Genomic DNA, 18042 nt, shown 5'->3' with positions numbered 1-18042 from the left:
TATGCTTTTCGGCGTTCCTCGTTCATGGCAAACCCGAGTCTTGTTGCTCCATGATCTAGCGGGATCCAGAGCACATTTCCGTATATCGGACTTTCGATAGCTCCATATGACCTTGGCTTTGGCATCGTTGTACTCTTGAGCACTCCATCAATTCTCACCCATTTGTCTTCTGTTCTGTCGCCATCCGACTCGATACCCGCGGCGCCTCGCACCACCGTTCGGGATCCATCACAGCCGATGAGGTAGCGGCAGCGAACAACATATTCTTTCTCCTGACCTTCGCCTCCACTGGTGTCGAGAATAGTGGCCTTGACCCTGCCTTTTTCTCCTGGCGCTATCGACTCGTCGATTTCGAGACTTACAAAGCTTTTCATCTCGCTGACTTGGACGCCATATTTCTTCAACTCTGCACGGAAAATATCTTCGACGAACTTCTGGCGAAGTACGCTGGCAAATTTGAACCTGGTGTCCTCAATACCTTCCAGAAAACTCCAGCCTCGTCCGAATACCTCTGTCCCGGTCGTGTCATATGCTGCAGATGTCCGCACAGCAACACACTGTTGAGTGATCTGATCGCCCAATCCCATCTGCGACAAAATCTCCATCGACCGAGGCCAGAAAGTCACTGCCCTTCCGAATGCCTCTTGCATTGGTTTGGGATGCTTCTCAATAATGTGTACCGAAATGGGCTTGTTCTGAGATGATAGTGGCGGCGATGAGAAACGTTGAAGCTGATAAGCCAGATTCAGTCCGACAGGACCTGCCCCGACAATCAATACATCGACGTCGACGTCTGCGGGCGTTGATGTAGGAGGCGCCATGATCTTCGTTTGTGAGAGCTTCGTCTGATGATGGTCTGCGACCCTGGCTCGCGATTTCAAGTAACTCGATCTATGTGTGTTACACCTCCAAGGCTCTATGATTAGGTAAGGGAAGACAGTCGATCACAAGGTACAAAACCCCTGTACCATGCCTTGTCTCGGTTTTTTACAAAGGGAAAACGAAGAAACAATACTCGGTAAGATCAACAGACGGACAATGAAGCGCGTCTCAGGCGAGAAAACTTGCTTGCAATCGAAATCGAAGAAACCAAAACGAGATGCGTGAGCGACTATATCCGTCTGCCACGACAAACTCCAATGACTTGGCTCAACGCTCGTTTCTAGACTCTCTTATCGCTCGCCATTACAGCAACGCTTCGATAAGCTTTACTGGCTTTCGGACAAAGCTTGAACTTGTGTCTCTTTGGCACAGAGTCCAGCCCACAGCGGCAACCGAAGGGGGGAGGAGATTTGAAGTTTCCACCTCTTACGAGATCGTGCTGTTCTCCGTTACCTTGATTCTTTTGGTGCTTTTGTATTTACTTTGACCTCATTCAACAGTAAAGAGTACGAGTGTTGTTCCCCCCTCTTTTTCTCTCCACTCAACAACGCACTTCAGCGATAGAGGCCAACGAAGCGAGTTCGAATCCCCCGGAGAACAGAGATCGGGAATGGATGTGGCTCACGGATTTGTCCGCTACAGATTCGATAGATCGACGAACGTGGCTGTCAGCAGATCTGATGAAGCCCCATATTGGTTCGTTTTCTTGTTCCAAAACAATCTTCCATAGGCATTGGATACCCTTACTCAATTTCATGATCCGAGCCGGCAAGACACGTTTACCAACGAGTACAGATCACTGAGATCTCCGGTATTCCTTCAAAGTCTTGAAAGTGGATGTATCTGCTGGAGTTGACCGACCACCTTAGCACTTGAACGCAGCTGCAAACAAACTCAAATCCGTACGGGATATGGATTGTGTGTAATACGGCCATGTTACATAGAATGAAGAATGAATCACTTACAAATGATTAGGCTTGCGAGGCTCCTGTGTCTGTACTCTGTTGACACGGAAGACTCGGCGAAGCACCTTTGACCTGAGAATACACATATACATACACTCCTAGAGGCAATGTTCACTCTTGTTCTCAAGCATACCGAGGACTTTGTTAAGTTGCCAATATTAGGCGGGTGTATTTTCATTTTCTCGACCACCCGTCATCATGTCATTACTACCATCTCCCTGTTTGTCTGCCTAGGTAGGTGCCCGGTGATGTTTGTTATAGGTATCGATACGGAGTATCGTCATTGCAGCTCTGAAGAAACGAACAGAAGAAATAGCACGATGTCATCATCATCATCATCATCATTACGGACCCAATGTTCTCGACCTCAACTTTGACGCCATAATTCTCTGTCAAATCTAAATGTGTGGATTACTACTCCCGTATTGTTACCTGCAGTGTTTTGCCTTTTTCTTTCTTCACTCCTCTGCATAATAATTTTTGGTCCTCTCGGCGGCATCGGCCATGACCTCCTTGATGACGGACTCGTCGTGCCTCGGGATCAACTTGACCTTGAAGTCACGGGGGATGGCCACCAAGGCGCTCTTGAACTGGTTGTAGTCGACGTAATCTGTGTTGGGGGGTTCATCGTCACTGGCAACGATCTTGTAACAGGTCAACAGTCGGATCAGGGCGGTGTAGAGTAACCTGCTGGCGATGAATTGGCCGCTGCAAGCTCTGGAGCCTGCACCGAAACTGAAATGTTGAATACCCTGGGCCGGTTTTTCTTCCGGTGTGTTTCGGTCTGGTTTCATGACGAATTCGTCGTTCAGCCATCTCTCAGGGTTGAAGACACCACCGTCGGGGCCGAAATGGTCGACGTCGTGGTTGGCTGCCTGGGCGTTGATCAAAATCATGGTCTTTGCAGGGATCTTGGCCCCGTTCCAATCGACCTCGGTGACCGTCTTGCGAGGTAAACTCATGGCGCTGACGGTGTAGTACCGAGCGGCTTCCTTGATGATGGCGTTGACGTACGGGACTTTTTCTTCTTGGAAACTGTTGGCCCACACTCGTTTGGCGTCGCCGTCGTAGTGCCTCATGATGTCCGCGTACGCTCGGTCCTGGAACACTTGACCTTCTTTTGTGGACAAGGAACCGATGCAGGAGGTCAGTGTCCCGGGGATGGTCTCGAACCCCCCCGACACCAACGACAGGCAAATACTCGAGACCTCTACTCCGGTGAGTTTGGTCTCCTCGTCCTTGAGGATGGCGGCGCTGATGCAAGGTTTGTCGGTTCCCTTCTTGATCATGTCCCGCACCTTGTTGAGGAGGAAGTTGAGGTAGGCGTCGCGACGATCGCGGAGCTCCTTGGACCTTTTGTTCTTCTCGTTGTTGGGGAAGTAGCGGAGGACGGGGACGTAGTCTTGGAAATTCTCGGAGGCGGACCTCAGCAGTGAGATGGCGGAACCGACGTGCAGGATCTCCCTCAACATGTCGTCGTACACGTTGTCCATGCGGATGCCGTAGCAGAGGGTCAGGGTCGTGTTGAGAGCGTACCGTTGGATGTATGGCCTCACGCCGATCTGTGTGGCCCCATTCTTGCTGTCGCGGAAGAGGTCACGCACGATGCAGTACGACTCCAGGTCGAACATGTCAAAGTACCCTCGCATCGCCGGGCGGCCGAGTGCTTGACCCGCAGCCTTGCGTTTGTTCTTGCACGAGTCGTCCCACGGGCTGGAGCCGATGGTGAAACCCTGCGTGGAAGAAATGACTCCGTGGAAGGTGTACAGAGTCGGACGGTCGATGACGGCCGTCTGGTGCCCGACGAGCATTTGCTTCGCGTCTTCGAACGAGTTGACCACGACGGCCCGGGTGTTTCCCAGGCGGATCTGGAACACCGATTGGCGGTACTTCCGCCACCATCCTTCACACACTGTGGCGTGGTCGGGTCCGAGTTGCAAGAGATGACCGAACACCGGCAACGCTCCGGGGATCTCGGGAATGCCTTTGATCTTGGGGATGTCGGTCAATGTCGACCACTATTGGTAGAGGGTTAGCAACGTCCTTGTCGGCAAGGCTTTGTTTCCTTGAAAGATACTGACCCAGTAGAGACCAAAGACAATGACAATAGCCCCAACGATCCACATCGTGTAGTCGTGGTTGATGGCCTGTAGAAGGCCGCTGACTGTTAACGCCATGGAGGGAGGGCGCGGAAATGAATGTAGTGGAGGAAAAGAGGGCAGGGAAATTTTCTGATCAGGATGATTCAGTGATTTGAAAAGTCTCGAGTTCTCAGAACCCTTGAGCACAGTTATATTTTCACATTGAGTGTGCCACCCTAGGCCATCGTTCATGTGAGACGTTGCAACGCATGGATACCAACGGACTTGTGCGAGACACTGTCGGTCCACCGGACGGAGAAGCACGAGTCGAATATTTGCGTAGTGGGCACGGTTGCAGATCGTGTTTCCACATGTTGCGTGTGACATTAAGATGGTTCCTAGAACGGTCTTTTTCATGGTTCTCATTGTTGGAAGTAATCTTAAGACACCATGTCAACTCTTTCGGTAGCGGACCTATTTGGTGTCAAGGGTCGAGTTGCCCTCGTGACTGGAGGATGCAGCGGGATTGGATTGATGATTGCCAAGGTAAAGTTGAAGACAAAACGATACTCGCCGTTCAATCTGACACTGTCAAGGGTCTCGTGTCGAATGGTGCCAAGGTCTATGTTACTGCTTTACCAACAGATGACATTCAAGGAGCAGTGGCAGAGTTGTCGCGACTCGGAAAAGCGAGTGGGGGTACGGCAATAGGGTAAAGGATGCTCAGGGATAACTCAATCGCAGGATGCTGACTAGGAACTGCCAGATTTGCTGGTGACGTTTCTTCGAAAGAAGGCATCGCTGCCATTGCTGATGAGATTGAGAAGAACGAGACTCACCTGGACATTCTTTGCTCGAATGCTGGCATTCGACGGGACCCTCCAGAAATGTGCAATGTGAAGACTGCATCCTTGGACGAACTGCAAGCTTCATTGTGGTCCTCGAGACATTCCGACTGGGACGACACTTTCCGAGTCAATGTGACGGCACATTATTTCTTGTCTGTGGCACTGCTGAAGTTGTTGGCAGCAGCGAGCAATCTCGATCTCGGGGATGGTCGCAGAGGGAGAGATGAAGGACGAGGTGTCATGGTCATAACCAGCAGCTGTGCGAGCATGCACAACTGTACGAACATTGATCTGACCAGTTATGCCGCGAGCAAAGCTGCTATTGATCATTTGGTGGCATTACTGGCTTCCAAATACGCAAGTTGTGAGTTGCATGGTTTTGGGTGAGTTGTACATTTCCAACAGGCACTGACTGTCATCTCGTCACAGGGTATGTTAGGGTCAATGCCATCAATCCCGGGTGTAAGTGCCATCATAACGCGGTGGTGAGACAGGTTCTGATTTGATCACAGTCATTCCCAGTAAGATGAATCCAGTGGAAGAGGGTGGTAACCAATTTGCGGACCTCTTCAAAGCCATGCCGGCAGGTCGCATAGGCAAGATGGAGGATATTGCTGGAGCAGTTTTATATTTGAGCAGTCAAGCTGGGGTGAGATCCATTGATTATGTACACCTTGGACGGTCATTGCAATACTAATGCTAGTGAACTAGGCATACGTCGATGGTCGATGCCTTTGTGTTGACGGAGGCCGAGTGTTGTTGGCAAATGGGCAGTAATATACGAGCTCATAAGCAATGGGAGAAGAAAAAGAGATGTCAAAAGTTGAAAGGAAAAGAAGCGTTCATGAGTCCGCCCTGTGATATGTAGAGCACTTGGACTCAAGCAGGGATAGCGGTGGATGCAAAGTCTCGATTAGGAAAGAGAGAAATTCAGACCAATTCATATTCACCATTTGACTCTGAAACTCGACTTTTGCAGATTGAGCAGAGTAAATCCGAGAATCCTTCCGACAAGCATTATGATATGCGAGATCTATATTCATCTTTCCCCCGTGTATCGCAGTTGACGGCTCACAGCCAACAGTGACCATTGAGTCCAGGGAGTGTCTTGTCTCTTCTCCCGATCAAATCCCGAGTTGAAAGTGCGATCAAAAAGACTGAGTGTTGAAATGAGAGTCCATCAGCCTTTTGTACAAATGTCGAAACAAACAGAATCTGTATCTCTGTCTCGCAGCTATTCCAACAAGGTCACAATGATATGGAGCTATTGAGCGCGTGCTCGATCACCGCATAATCTGGATCTCTCCAATGTATCGCTCATGCTGGGGCCAGTACGAGTACGAGTACGAAGCAGCTCAGGCACACGACCCCCATCAACCCATCATATAGGCGGAAGGCCGCGGGTGGCGTCGAGACGACGATGCCGGTTGATCTTATCTCCAAACACACAGCTGCCCGCAATCGTCCCCTATCAACTGGGGCTTGCTGAACTCCAAGTGGCCCCCGAAGCTCTACAGATCGCCCGGACTCACTAGTCTTGAGCATGGACTGTTCCACAGGCTCGACACGATAGGCTGTCTCCTCGCCTGTTCCCTGCGCACCGTCTCAATATCTCGGCGCCTTGCCGTTATAAGAAGGACATGTGCTCGTGTACGTTGCATCACCACGATACAATGCTGTCATAGCCTCAGGACCTTCCTAATCGCTACTATCATGTCTCTTCCGAGGTGACATTCTCAAGGCGAAGCTAGCAAAGCAATCGCCGGTGCACAATGATAAAGCTTGCGTTCAGGCCAGACGGCCTTGCTCGCCCTCCGGCTTGCTCGTCATATATACGTATGCTTCAACAGGCTCCTACGCTTGTTCGCAAGTCTGGCGCAGGTAGAATATACACAACATGAAGGGGTCTGTCCTGCTTACCGCAACCGCTCTCTGCGGCGTTGCATTTTCAAGGCAAGTGGTGGTTTCCTTGAAGAAGCATAGCGAAACATCCTGATATACTGACCTCGCACGTACCGTAGGATAATTGCTCCTGCACCACTTCATCTGCACCGGCGCGATGACATTGACCCGGACGAGCTATATCCTGCCCATAACATCTCCGTTCCCATAGACCATTTCCACAACGAATCCCAGTATGAACCTCATACGAATGCCTCGTTCAACCTGCGATACTTCTTCGATGCGACATACTACAAGCCCGGTGGTCCCGTCATAGTCTTGCAAAGTGGTGAAACAGATGCCTCGACCAGATTGGTATATCTTCAGAAGGGCATTCTAGCTCAGCTGTCCAACGCAACCAACGGCATTGGAGTCGTCCTCGAGCACAGGTACTATGGCACAAGTTTCCCAACCAAAAACTTGACCACGAAGTCGCTTCGATTCCTGACAACAGAACAAGCCCTGGCCGATCAAGCATATTTCGCCTCGCATGTTGTCTTTCCTGGGTTCGAACATGTGAACTTGACTGCTCCGCATACACCGTACATAACATACGGAGGCTCATATGCAGGCGGCTTCGCTGCGTTCATGCGCAAGATTTATCCTGACTTGTACTGGGGAGCGATCTCTTCTTCCGGAGTGACAGAAGCCATCTACGATTTCTGGCAGTACTATGAGCCTGTCCGCGAGTATGCACCCTCTGATTGCATCGAGAACCATGTCAAGCTCACCAACATCCTGGATACCGTTCTGAAACAGAACGACACCAAGACTGTCACACAACTCAAGGCCGGCTTCGGCCTGGAGACACTCACCCATAATGATGACTTTGCGAATGTCGCTTCATACGGCATCGGTGGTTGGCAAAGCCGCAATTGGGATCCGGCGGTCAATGTTCTCGATTTCCACTATTACTGCGGAAACATCACCTCAAACAAAGTTCTCTGGCCCTCTTCCAATGCCAGGGCGTCCACCGCGTCGTCTTTGGTAGAAGCTGGAGGTTGGGGTAACGAGTCGAAAACACTGACCACCCCTTTGTTGAATTACATGGCATGGACCAACGACAGTTATGGTGCTGCAACGTGCGACGGCACTTTGGATGAGTGCTACAACAGTCACAATGCCTCAGCTCCAATGTATGCCGACAAGACTCTTGCAAATTATAACTCTTTGTCGTGGTCTTACCAAGTCTGCACTGAATGGGGCTATTTCCAGACCGGATCGGGAGTGCCGAAGAACAAGTTGCCTCTGGTCTCCCGCTTGTTGACGCTGGAGTACGAGACGTTGATTTGTCGATTGGCATTCGACATTCACCACGCTCCCAATCTCACGGCGATAAACAAGTATGGTGGCTTCAACATTTCGTACCCTCGACTCGCATTTGTCGGGGGTGAGGCTGACCCGTGGCGTCCGGCGACTCCGCTTGCAACTCTGGATGTTCCAGATCAATTGAACCGAACGAGCAATGCCAGTGAGCCTGTCATCATGATCGCTGGCGCTGTCCACCATTGGGACGAAAATGGCCTGGTAAGTTGAGCCTTTCTTGGTGAAGTTCGAGATGTTGTTACCTTTCTGGATGTCTCCAATTTAGATGTGATCATATAAATTGAGAGCTCCACTAACAATCAACAGTTCCCTAACGAGACCACGCCTCAACTGCCACCTCGCCCAGTAGCTGAAGCTCAATCACAGCTGGTTCAAATCGTCCAAGGATGGATGAAAGACTGGAATGCGACGAAATCGTAACTGGCCTGTTAACACATGTTCTGTTCTACCGGCGGCTCCGTACCATCGACTATATAGGTCATAGATACCGACGGTAGCACAATCAGACGGGTGTCTGGTTTCGATGCTGATATTCGCTGTCTGGACAAGTAGTAAGCAACATAAGAAGATGATGAGCCCCATTTATGCATTGTTCACTTTGGGGGTTTTTGTCTGGCCACCAAGCTGTACTACATAGTACAGGGAAGGAAAGTGTCACCGAGGTCTACCGCATGAGGAGGACATGTTGTACCTGATATGGGCAATGTACTTCTCCCTCTTTAGGATAAGGTAAAATGCATCTGTGACATACGATCTTCATAGAGCTCCGTAAGCCCCCCGCGGGTTCTTTCGTTACATGTACTCCGGACAGCTGTACTCGGTAAGAGTTACATTTACTCGTACTCCGCATGTACTCGTACGTCTTACTGTGAACCTTTCGCCCCGAGATTGACGAGGTAGGCGAATATCGAATTTGATGATGCCGAGTTTGAAGCGCTTGCTGATGGAGGAGGCCCCCCTGCGGTTCTTTGCTTCCCCATGCTCCTCCCTCCCTCCTCCCGGTCTATTGGTCGTATTGAGTGAACGAACACACCTTATGTGGCACCGAAGAGGGCCTCATTCCATTACCCGCGGTTGTTGTGCTTGTGGAACGACCTGCTGTTATGCCAATTTTCTTTCTTTATATAACCTTGAGGGGTGAGAACGAGCAGCAAGTCTTCTCATCTGAACTTCTCACTTCTTCGATGACGCTTTTTTGTTACCGTATTAGCACTGCATCACCCTGACACAGCTTGCTGAATACTACATCTCAATTGCATATTGTTTGTTACTGTCCTACTAATTTCAACAATCTGACCAACCATGTCCGAGTCAGCCCCAGTGTTCGATATCCCCAAGGAATGCATAGCCGGGGTCGTGGTACGTCAACCAACTGAAGCAGACAGCCATCATAACCCACGGCCTCACAACAACACCATGTATCACTGACACAAACCTCTTGACAGAAAAACGAAGGCCCCAATTTCCATATTGAGGTCGAGAAGGTGCCAGTGCCAGAGATCGGTACGCGCTCCCCCTTGACATTATTTTACCAAGATGCTGCCGATGTCTCCAGTACAACGTTGCTTTTGCTAAGCCGAGTCCCTTTGCTCTAGGTCCTCGAGATGTACTTGTCAAGCTCAATGCGACCGGTCTTTGTTTGAGCGACGTTCACTACATGCTCAATGACTGGGCCGTTCCTTCCATGTCTTCTTTTGGCGTCAAGTGTGCCGGCCACGAAGGTGCCGGCGTCATTGTCAAGGTCGGTGAAGAGGTGACCGGCTTCAAGGTCGGTCAGCGTGCCGGCTTCAAGCCTATCCAAGATGTGTGCCATCAATGCGAGTATTGCAGGACCGGAAAGGACAATTATTGTCTCAAGGGTGTTCTCACTGGACTTCACTGTGACGGTATGTCTCTTTTGGCTTGAGCCAAGTCGATAAGAGAAGTGGTAAGTCGCTGATGTTCTTCCAGGATCGTACAAGCAATATGTCGTGTGCCCGGAGAGCTATACCACGGTAAGCTGATCCTTTTCAAGAATTGACGAAGGGATGTTTGGCTAACTTTTTGATTTTCCCGCCAGCTGATACCTGATGTATGTTACGATGAAGGCTAAAAAGTCTTCTGTCTGGTTTGTCTCTATGTATGAACGAGAGTTGACAATATCGTCCAGGGTGTCTCGGATTACGTGGCAGGACCGGTCATGTGTTCGGCGTCCACGATCTATACTTCGATCAAAGAATCCGGTCTCCGGCCTGGACAGTGGGCCGTCTTCCCCGGCGGAGGTGGTGGTGTCGGTATTCAGGGTGTTCAACTCGCTTCTGCCATGGGCATACGACCGATCGTGGTAGATACCGGAGACGAACGCCGTAAATTGGCCATGAGCCTGGGCGCTGAACACTTTTTCGACTTCAAGGAAGGTGACCCGGTGAAGCAAGTGCTTGAACTTACCGAAGGTGGTGCACATGGCGTGTTTGTGACTGGTGAGTTCAGTGCCTTTCCCAAGAAACCATTATCAATCATGATCGGAAGTTTCGAGTATAGTCCGATGCTAACGAGAAGCTCAGCTGTACAATCGTACCCAATCGCACTCAACTACGTCGGCCACCGAGCTCTGGCCAAAGTCATGTGGTGAGTAGCCAGAGATCTGGCACGTTTGAAGGGTCACACACGCTAATCGCCTCCCTCAATATTTAGTATCGGTCTTCCTCCTGATGGAAAATATCATATCGACCTGAACCCTGGACAAATCGTCTTCAGAGGCCAGTCGGTGAGAGGTACCTTGGTCAGCTCATTGGCCGACATTGATGAGACACTGGACTTTGCCAAACGCGGTGAGTGATTTCTATCTGGCTAAAAGAGAGGGTGTTTATGGATGTGCACATATCTAACGTAACATGTTGTTTCATCCAGGAAAACTCCACCTCGAGCCTACGGTCGTTGGATTGAGTCAGTGGAACGAGTCAGTCCAGAAGCTCAAGAATGGTCAGGTTGCAGGGTAAGTCGATGCCAGGAAACTGGTTTGTCAAGAATATCGGAAATCACTGACGTGTGTGCAGACGAATTGTTGTCGACTTCAACTTGCCATGAAAGGATTTGTGGTGGCGACTGAGTAAGAAGTTGGGCTCGTCCATGAACGATCACGAGGCGGGAGGGACTCTCAAAATTATGTTCTCTGAGCTTCAAATTGATGTATGAATGATTGAGATACAAAATCGAAGAATACTTCTCAAAAAGAAAAACTCCCACTCCATACCAGCGATAGATCTTAAGCACACCCACCTCTACACTACGCACAAGGCTATACTCAACACTGGAGTGACCCACAATTGCCATTCGCCATAGAGATACCTTTGTAAGAGACACATGACTGAGTAAGTGATAAGTTTATCGTTATTACTGTCCTTATGAGTGTCTAGGTACTCATCATTCTCAATATCCCTTTATTTCACTAGGTACCTATCAAGACACGTGACCATCCCTGAATTAACATAGCCTTGCAATATTACGAGCTTCATTGTTCTTTGCGATCCTCGGCTTCGATGATGGCTATGTTAAACCTGAGGCTAGTATTAAGACTTAGCAGGTGGTGTGGCTTCAGTACGAAAAGTGCGGTTGCCGCCTACGAAGATGTCAAGGTTGGTGAGTGAGTTTCCACCTTTGGAATCTCCGTGTTTCTAATGAATTGCAGCGGTTTCCATTTTCCAAATTCAAAGACAAAAAGACGTATTTAATAACTTTTAGATGCCTAACAGATTGGATAACACAAAAGAGAGAGAGAGAGATATACATGTCTCCTTCCTTCCGCACATCGATAAGACTGAAAATGTGAAATTCCAAACTTGAGTCAGATCACAATTCCGAGTCTTTGTGAGAGTGTTTTTGTTCGTCTTCTATATTCAGAACGCTACCTCTGTAGGTCCTCCTGCCTCTCGACTTGAGTCATGGAAGCACCACGCTCAGATGGACGAGATGCCCATATGTACGACCTGGAAGATCCGACCATTGTGCTCGGCGGCCTGGAACTCCTTCCCGCTGTGGCCGCTGTGGCCTATCCATTGATAAGTACTAGGTATAGCCTTGTATGTAATGCAGAGGTGGGTGTGCGCAATTCCTACCGCCCAGCCTTACGGCATCAACAAGTTCCGTTTCCTACTGTACCTTCTGGGCAACATGTTCAAGCGTCTCTCTCTAATTCAATCATATTCATATCAATAGCGGCGACTTTTTCGACATTGTTATGCATTTATGGGTACGATCACCACCAGTTGTACGGTAGGTCAATGGCCTGCCTCTTAAGTGCGGGATAAGGCTATCGACAACACCCCCAATCACTAGTCCGAGAAGTTTGGTACCGTACTCCATAGCAAGTCTAGTGTTGGCCAGCTATCAAGATATGCAATCTGTTGGAGAGGTAACCTGGTGAACCCTGTGAAAGTGCATCCCTGTCGACTCCTAAAGGGCGGAGTCTTAGGAGCATCTTCAAGCCGCGCAGGCCGTAAATACGGAGTAGCTGTTGGACATCTAACTGTACAGTATCTTTTGCTTGCCAGGATGGACCACTTTTTGACCCCTTTGGGCTTTTACTTGAACGGAAAAGCGTCCGGGATCAAGGGACCTGGACTCTCTTCAAAACATGAGCGAAACCCCGAAAGAACCGACTATCGTTACAAGTCCAGCGCCACTGACGCCTAAAAACAACCCCGACAACCGACCTTGTTGCTCTAGCGGCTCGGTGTCGTTCGCTGGTTCCTGGCGGTACACAAGAGGCTGAAATGAGCATCGTTCTGTGCTACTCCGTACCTATGGTAACGTATTGACTGCGCAAAACACACTCTTAGGATTTCGTATAGATGATGCTCGTTGGTCACATTCTCAAGCCTCTATCACATTTCCCAAATTACCCTCAAACGGTACGCGGAATATCAACTTGGACCAGTGAATCTCTTCGTTGGTACTTTAAGTCCCTCGCAGCCATGCTGTACGACGACAACAAACTACATACTCCTCCTGCAAGGCCTTTACAGTAGTATCAGTCATGTGGTGCCTTTCTCTGGGCATGTTACCCTGAGAGAGCTTCCCCAGAAGACGTAATATGCAAGCGAGTTTGCTACGTTAGTCCCTGCTCCTGTACTGTAGCCTCATCCACACCTCTCCGCCCGGGCAATCAAGGGCAACTCTCCACCCCGTTGCGATTTGGCCCGTCTAAATCGAAATTCATTTCCGTTGGCCTCCCATTTGTACCGTGCGTACAGTGGGCAGATCGGAGTTCCCATTCTCTGCAGAAGCTTTTCGCCCGTGAAACGAAAGACGATCGAAGAGAGCATGCGAGAATTTGACACTCACCGCTCATTCCCAAGGACAAGGACGAGTTCACCGCATGTCAAGGATGAAACGCTGGACTTCGGGATTTTGTGTCAATGCCTCTCCTCGACTCCACCGGCCCCCTGGAACTTGCAGCAGACCTCTTTACACGTCTCCCGCGCTATCTCCGGAGTGCAGAACACTGGGGGATGGTTTTTGGATCCTAAAAAGAAAATCCGACCATAAAAAGAATAACCTAACTCATCGCTTCGTGATTTCGGTTTCCTGCAATCTCGCCTTGCAATGTGAGATCGACTATGCTCTGTTCTCCGCCTTTCCTGTTGTGTCTAGTTGGAATCGTTTGCTCTCCCCATGCAGCAAGGATCCTCTCGATGGTCTGCCAGATACCCTTGTCGGTGACCTACAATTATAGCAAAGATGTGGTATTTGTGGCTTGCCTCCCACCCACTTCGTGCATCTATGTAACCGAGGATGCCAGTCCACAATTACGATCTGAATATCCACCCGGTCCAAGGATCTTCCCGTTCCCTTTGGACCTCTTTGAAGCATCTTCTGGCCACATGAGACGGACCCTGTTACTGTTAGAGTTCCAGGTGACAGCTGTCTCCGGCCTCTCCAGACTTTCTGCAAGAACTTCTTGAAAGAGTTCTTTGCACCTCGTATAATGGCTTTTTTGCATGATGCAGCCACCACGTCTTCCACTCACCTATCGTCGCCTCCTTCACAAACGCAGACTACAGGCACAATGGAACAAGCGTTGAAAGCGAGGACAATGACTGCGGCCTCTGTGCGGCAACGGAACACCCAACAGCGCCTGCAGTTGAATGCTCTGGAACAAGAAGGACCCACGAAGAACAACAGACAAAATACCAGATATAAACTTAGTTTGACGAACGACCTGGAAGATTCGGAAGCCTCTTCGGCAGACGACATGGCCACAGACAGAGAACGCTTTGAACGAGAGTCCTCGGTCGAAACACCTTCAGAATGCAGTGTCTTGACGCCTGACGAGCCTCGACAAGACAGAGCGACCTTTGGTCGACCCAGCATCTATGAACCTTCCACCGACACTCCTCTCAAGCTCGAAATACCAGAGCATGAAGACGTCATGCAGATAGCCATGGAAGGAACTCGGATTGTGATTCCTCCTTCACCACAACCAGTCCTCGAGGCGTCCCTGGCGTCGTGGTCCGACTTCAGATATGATCGCTACTCGATGGTGTTGAGCTCCTCTCCGGTATCGTCCGAGGTCCACACCCCAGACCCGGAAGGCGACGAAACATTCTCACCCATCGAGACGGCGACCCCGGTCTCTTACCGACAGCCACGAGCACGACCGTCACTGATATCGATCGTCAGTAGTCCTCACCGGGGCAAGCGAAGAAACACATCGGCACAGAGTCCTCTGTCCCAGGAGGTTTTCCTGCCGCCTAAACGACCAGCGAGACGGACATCGTCAAGTTCGTCTCTCAACGGATACCGCGCCGCCGAAGCCACTCTGTTTGAAATTCCTGATCTTCCGGCCAACGCAATCGAGATGATTGCTTCAGCGAGCCAGGACTCTCTGCTGCTTCCCTCGTTCCCGTCGAACGAGGTGAAAGCGCCAAGTTTGCGAAAGTCGAGCGTCCCTCGTTTACCCTCGGCGCTCAACCACTCCCGAGTGAGTAGCATCAAAACCCTAATCAAAACACCCACGTCTGCAACGCACGCAAGAACAATCTCCGGCGCCTCCAGCCATTATAGCCGACCTTCAACAGCCAGCATGTCTGGAGTAGTAGAGGCGACCCCGGCACTGAAGAAGCTGGCTTCTTCAGGCACAATATCACGCGCCTCCGCCATGCTACGGCGTCCTTCGACAGCGATGAGCACGTCGAGTACAGACAGTCATAGCCATGGAGTCATAACGGCGTTACCATCTGTCCCTCGGTCTACCACTGCCGACGAGGACGATAATAATCCTGACAACACACGGTCCATGCAACGAAAAAAGTCTTTCTCCAACCTGAGACGCCGGAGTGAAAGCATCCATCAGGCCATCAAGGGGTTCGGCAAAATCAGCACCAAGCAACAAGACATCCCCGTGATGCCGAGCTTGTCAACTCCATACCATCCAGACCTTTCCGGGTCTCCTGCGCCACCTCTTCCATCGCCGAGGACAACTGGCAAGAGTAGTGGTGTGCGCACGCCTTCGTTCATGTCGACTTTCTCCCGGGGCAGCAATGGCGGTGGCATCGGCCTGGGATTGCGTAACATCTGAGAATGACTCGCTGATGTTTGGAATTTCTGAGATGCAGGCTTGAGTTGTTGGTGGACACACAGAGAGGAGAAGTCACGGACAAGACGACAGTATTGAAAGACCTCAGAACCTCCAGAGAGAAGAAAAAGGTATCACGAGAGAGCATGAAATGGTTTAACCATTCCTCTCTCCAAACGACTTGATGATTGTGTCAGCATTGAATTGATTTGGGCAAGTGAGCGTTCTTATGTTTATTGATACCATGTACAAAAAAGAAACCGAAGCAGAAGCGATAGTCGGGAACAAGGCTGTGGATGCTGAACATCAGACAACCACAGTATAATATCATCACATTCAGCATTTTCTCTCACAAAAACTTGGCGCAAGTCACCGTCTCGTCCTGCATTCGTCCTGCATCATGCACACAAATCCATCTAGAATCACGTGTCTATTTTCTTCCAGCCGCAAAGGATTATATATAGGCTAGTCTGTATCCCGGTGGCCGCGCTACCTTTTTTTCAGTAAGACAGGCGTCTGAAGACCCCAAATCGGAGAGCTTTGGGTTCTCTTGTTCCCCATTTCTGTACAGATCCAGTTGCAAGAGGTTCGTACGGATATTTCGCGTCAACTTTGCGACTTCTGATCCAGATCGCAAGGCCAGGGACCTCTCAAGTGAACGGAAAAGGGCCGCCGCTGGCTGCAGTGTACGCGAGTACGAATACGCTTCGTACAATGACCGTACTTTTTCAACATCGGCCCCCACAATTGTTTGTACGCGAGAGAACGTTTACTGGCTCTGGCGCATCTCCCCCTTCCGTCCGGGAACGAACGCCCTTCTCCAGGGATTGGATTTTTGTGTGTCTGATGCAACATACATAGTTGAGTGTAAGTTTCCGGGCCATCTCTCACTCTCCCTTCTTCGTTCTCTCCCACAAACGAGAAGGAATGCCAGGGGGTTTGTCAAGACAGTAGCAGCGACGTCATGATAGTAACAGAAAAGCAGCAGCGGGATCAAGATGACACCGACGATTTTGCCCAAGAAAAAGTCGACGAGGACCAGCAGTTTATCAGTAGCCCAGGTAATAAAACTCCGGTTGGTGTGACCGGGGCAGAAGCCATACCGACCCAACCGAAACCAGACGATGTTCCAGACGGTGGTACTTTGGCTTGGTTACAAGTTGCTGGATCCTGGCTGTTGTTCTTTAATTCCTGGTGAGTTATTCCTGTACTTGCTCTCAAGATTTGCTTAGCAAAATACCTTCGTTTGTGGATGTTCGTTCTCTTCCTCACTGACCGACCGACTGACACACGTACGTCTCTGCAGGGGCATCATCAACACGTTCGGTGTATACCAAACATACTATGAAACAATCGGTTATCCTAATCTGTCACCGGACACGATCGCATGGATCGGTTCGACCCAATCCTTTTTGATTCTGTTGGTGGGAGTCATCGCGGGCCCATTGTACGACATGGGCCTCTTTCGAGCGCTGGTCGTCACGGGCGCCACATGTATCGTGCTGGGTTGGATGTTTACCAGTCTCTGCACGGCATATTGGCAGATCATGTTGTCGCAGGCGGTGCTGATCGGCGTCGGCACTGGTTTCCTGTATATCCCATCGCTGGCACTCTTACCGCGATACTTTTCGAGAAAAAGGGCTCTCGCGACGGGAATCGTGACATCCGGTAGCAGTCTCGGTGGGACTCTGTACCCGATCATTTTCCAACAGCTTCAACCCAAGATCGGGTTCGGCTGGGCGACGCGGGTCATCGGGTTCATCAGCCTCGGGACGTGTCTGTTCGCCATCACCGTCTTGCGTCCCCGAGGAGGGTCAACCACGAGACGGTCCCTGCTCGACCTCCACGCCTTCACCGAGATTCCGTACGTGTTTTACTGTGGCGCGATCATGGCGAGTTATTTCGGGTACTTTGAACCCGTCTTTTACATACAGTCTTACGCTTTGAGCCACGGGGTTCAACACGGCACGCTGGCTCTGTATCTCGCCGCCATCCTCAACGCGGCTTCGATTCCCGGTCGAATCACGCCGTCTTACTTTGCCGGGAGAATCGGACCCGTAAAGACCATGTTGATATTCACGACGAGCTGCGCCCTGGTGACCTTTTGTTGGATCGCCGTCCACGGTGCCGCGGGGAATGTGGTGTTTGCGGTGGCTTGGGGTTTCACGTCGGGTGGGATCATATCGATGCCCGCCGTCATCCTGGCGTCCATCACCACAGATATGAGCAGGTTCGGCACACGGATGGGCATGTCGTCCGTACTGAACTCCATCGCGTCCTTGTGTGGGAGTCCAATCGCCGGGGCCATCCTGAAGCACACGGGTAGTTACTTGGGAGTCCAACTCTTCTCCGCCCTCGCACTCGCAACGACCGTGGGATTCTTGCTGTGCTTGAGGCTTTGCCGGAGTGGATGGAAATTTGCTTTCAAAACGTAAAAACTGCAT

General features: G+C 50.5%; 5 protein-coding genes across 5 annotated transcripts; 4 read left to right on the top strand and 1 right to left on the bottom strand.

Annotated features, from left to right (window-relative positions):
• Positions 1-2161: 2161 nt before the first annotated feature.
• PV06_01707 (uncharacterized protein) lies at positions 2162-4089 on the bottom strand. The gene is made up of 2 exons (XM_016402332.1): positions 3929-4089; positions 2162-3865 (listed from the first exon to the last, which is right to left on the bottom strand). Exons 1-2 carry the CDS (start codon positions 4022-4024, stop codon positions 2306-2308), a joined length of 1656 nt encoding a protein of 551 aa, XP_016266229.1. The 5' UTR covers positions 4025-4089; the 3' UTR covers positions 2162-2305.
• A 289-nt stretch (positions 4090-4378) lies between these two features.
• On the top strand, positions 4379-5553 carry PV06_01706 (uncharacterized protein; the record flags this gene model as incomplete). Its single annotated transcript, XM_016402331.1, has 6 exons — positions 4379-4474; positions 4525-4640; positions 4695-5140; positions 5206-5238; positions 5289-5425; positions 5488-5553. The coding sequence occupies 6 exons, from the start codon at positions 4379-4381 to the stop codon at positions 5551-5553; spliced, it is 894 nt and encodes a 297-aa protein (XP_016266228.1).
• Positions 5554-6490: 937 nt separating this feature from the next.
• On the top strand, positions 6491-8784 carry PV06_01705 (uncharacterized protein). The gene is made up of 3 exons (XM_016402330.1): positions 6491-6729; positions 6798-8244; positions 8350-8784. Exons 1-3 carry the CDS (start codon positions 6674-6676, stop codon positions 8461-8463), a joined length of 1617 nt encoding a protein of 538 aa, XP_016266227.1. The 5' UTR covers positions 6491-6673; the 3' UTR covers positions 8464-8784.
• A 561-nt stretch (positions 8785-9345) lies between these two features.
• Positions 9346-11109, top strand: PV06_01704 (uncharacterized protein; the record flags this gene model as incomplete). The annotated part of the gene is made up of 10 exons (XM_016402329.1): positions 9346-9402; positions 9489-9546; positions 9639-9929; positions 9994-10037; positions 10103-10114; positions 10193-10502; positions 10587-10650; positions 10717-10853; positions 10933-11017; positions 11079-11109. 10 exons carry the CDS (start codon positions 9346-9348, stop codon positions 11107-11109), a joined length of 1089 nt encoding a protein of 362 aa, XP_016266226.1.
• Positions 11110-16562: 5453 nt separating this feature from the next.
• PV06_01703 (uncharacterized protein) lies at positions 16563-18033 on the top strand (the record flags this gene model as incomplete). The annotated part of the gene is made up of 2 exons (XM_016402328.1): positions 16563-16792; positions 16905-18033. The coding sequence occupies 2 exons, from the start codon at positions 16563-16565 to the stop codon at positions 18031-18033; spliced, it is 1359 nt and encodes a 452-aa protein (XP_016266225.1).
• Positions 18034-18042: the final 9 nt, after the last annotated feature.

Source organism: Exophiala oligosperma (genome assembly GCF_000835515.1).
Source record: "Exophiala oligosperma strain CBS 72588 unplaced genomic scaffold supercont1.2, whole genome shotgun sequence".
In the NCBI taxonomy this organism is placed as follows: Eukaryota; Fungi; Ascomycota; class Eurotiomycetes; order Chaetothyriales; family Herpotrichiellaceae; genus Exophiala; species Exophiala oligosperma.
The sequence above is the reverse complement of the archived record's forward strand: the minus strand, read 5'-3'. Positions and strand labels throughout refer to the sequence as shown.

Bases quoted from the DNA above. Each gene is read 5' to 3' on its own strand.
- PV06_01707 (XM_016402332.1), bottom strand. From the start codon at position 4,024: ATGGCGTTAACAGTCAGCGGCCTTCTACAGGCCATCAACCACGACTAC. The intron at 3,866-3,928 runs GTCAGTATCTTT...CTCTACCAATAG, and splicing joins TTGTCTTTGGTCTCTACTGG to TGGTCGACATTGACCGACAT.
- PV06_01705 (XM_016402330.1), top strand. From the start codon at position 6,674: ATGAAGGGGTCTGTCCTGCTTACCGCAACCGCTCTCTGCGGCGTTGCA. The intron at 6,730-6,797 runs GCAAGTGGTGGT...CACGTACCGTAG, and splicing joins TGCGGCGTTGCATTTTCAAG to GATAATTGCTCCTGCACCAC. The intron at 8,245-8,349 runs GTAAGTTGAGCC...AACAATCAACAG, and splicing joins ATTGGGACGAAAATGGCCTG to TTCCCTAACGAGACCACGCC.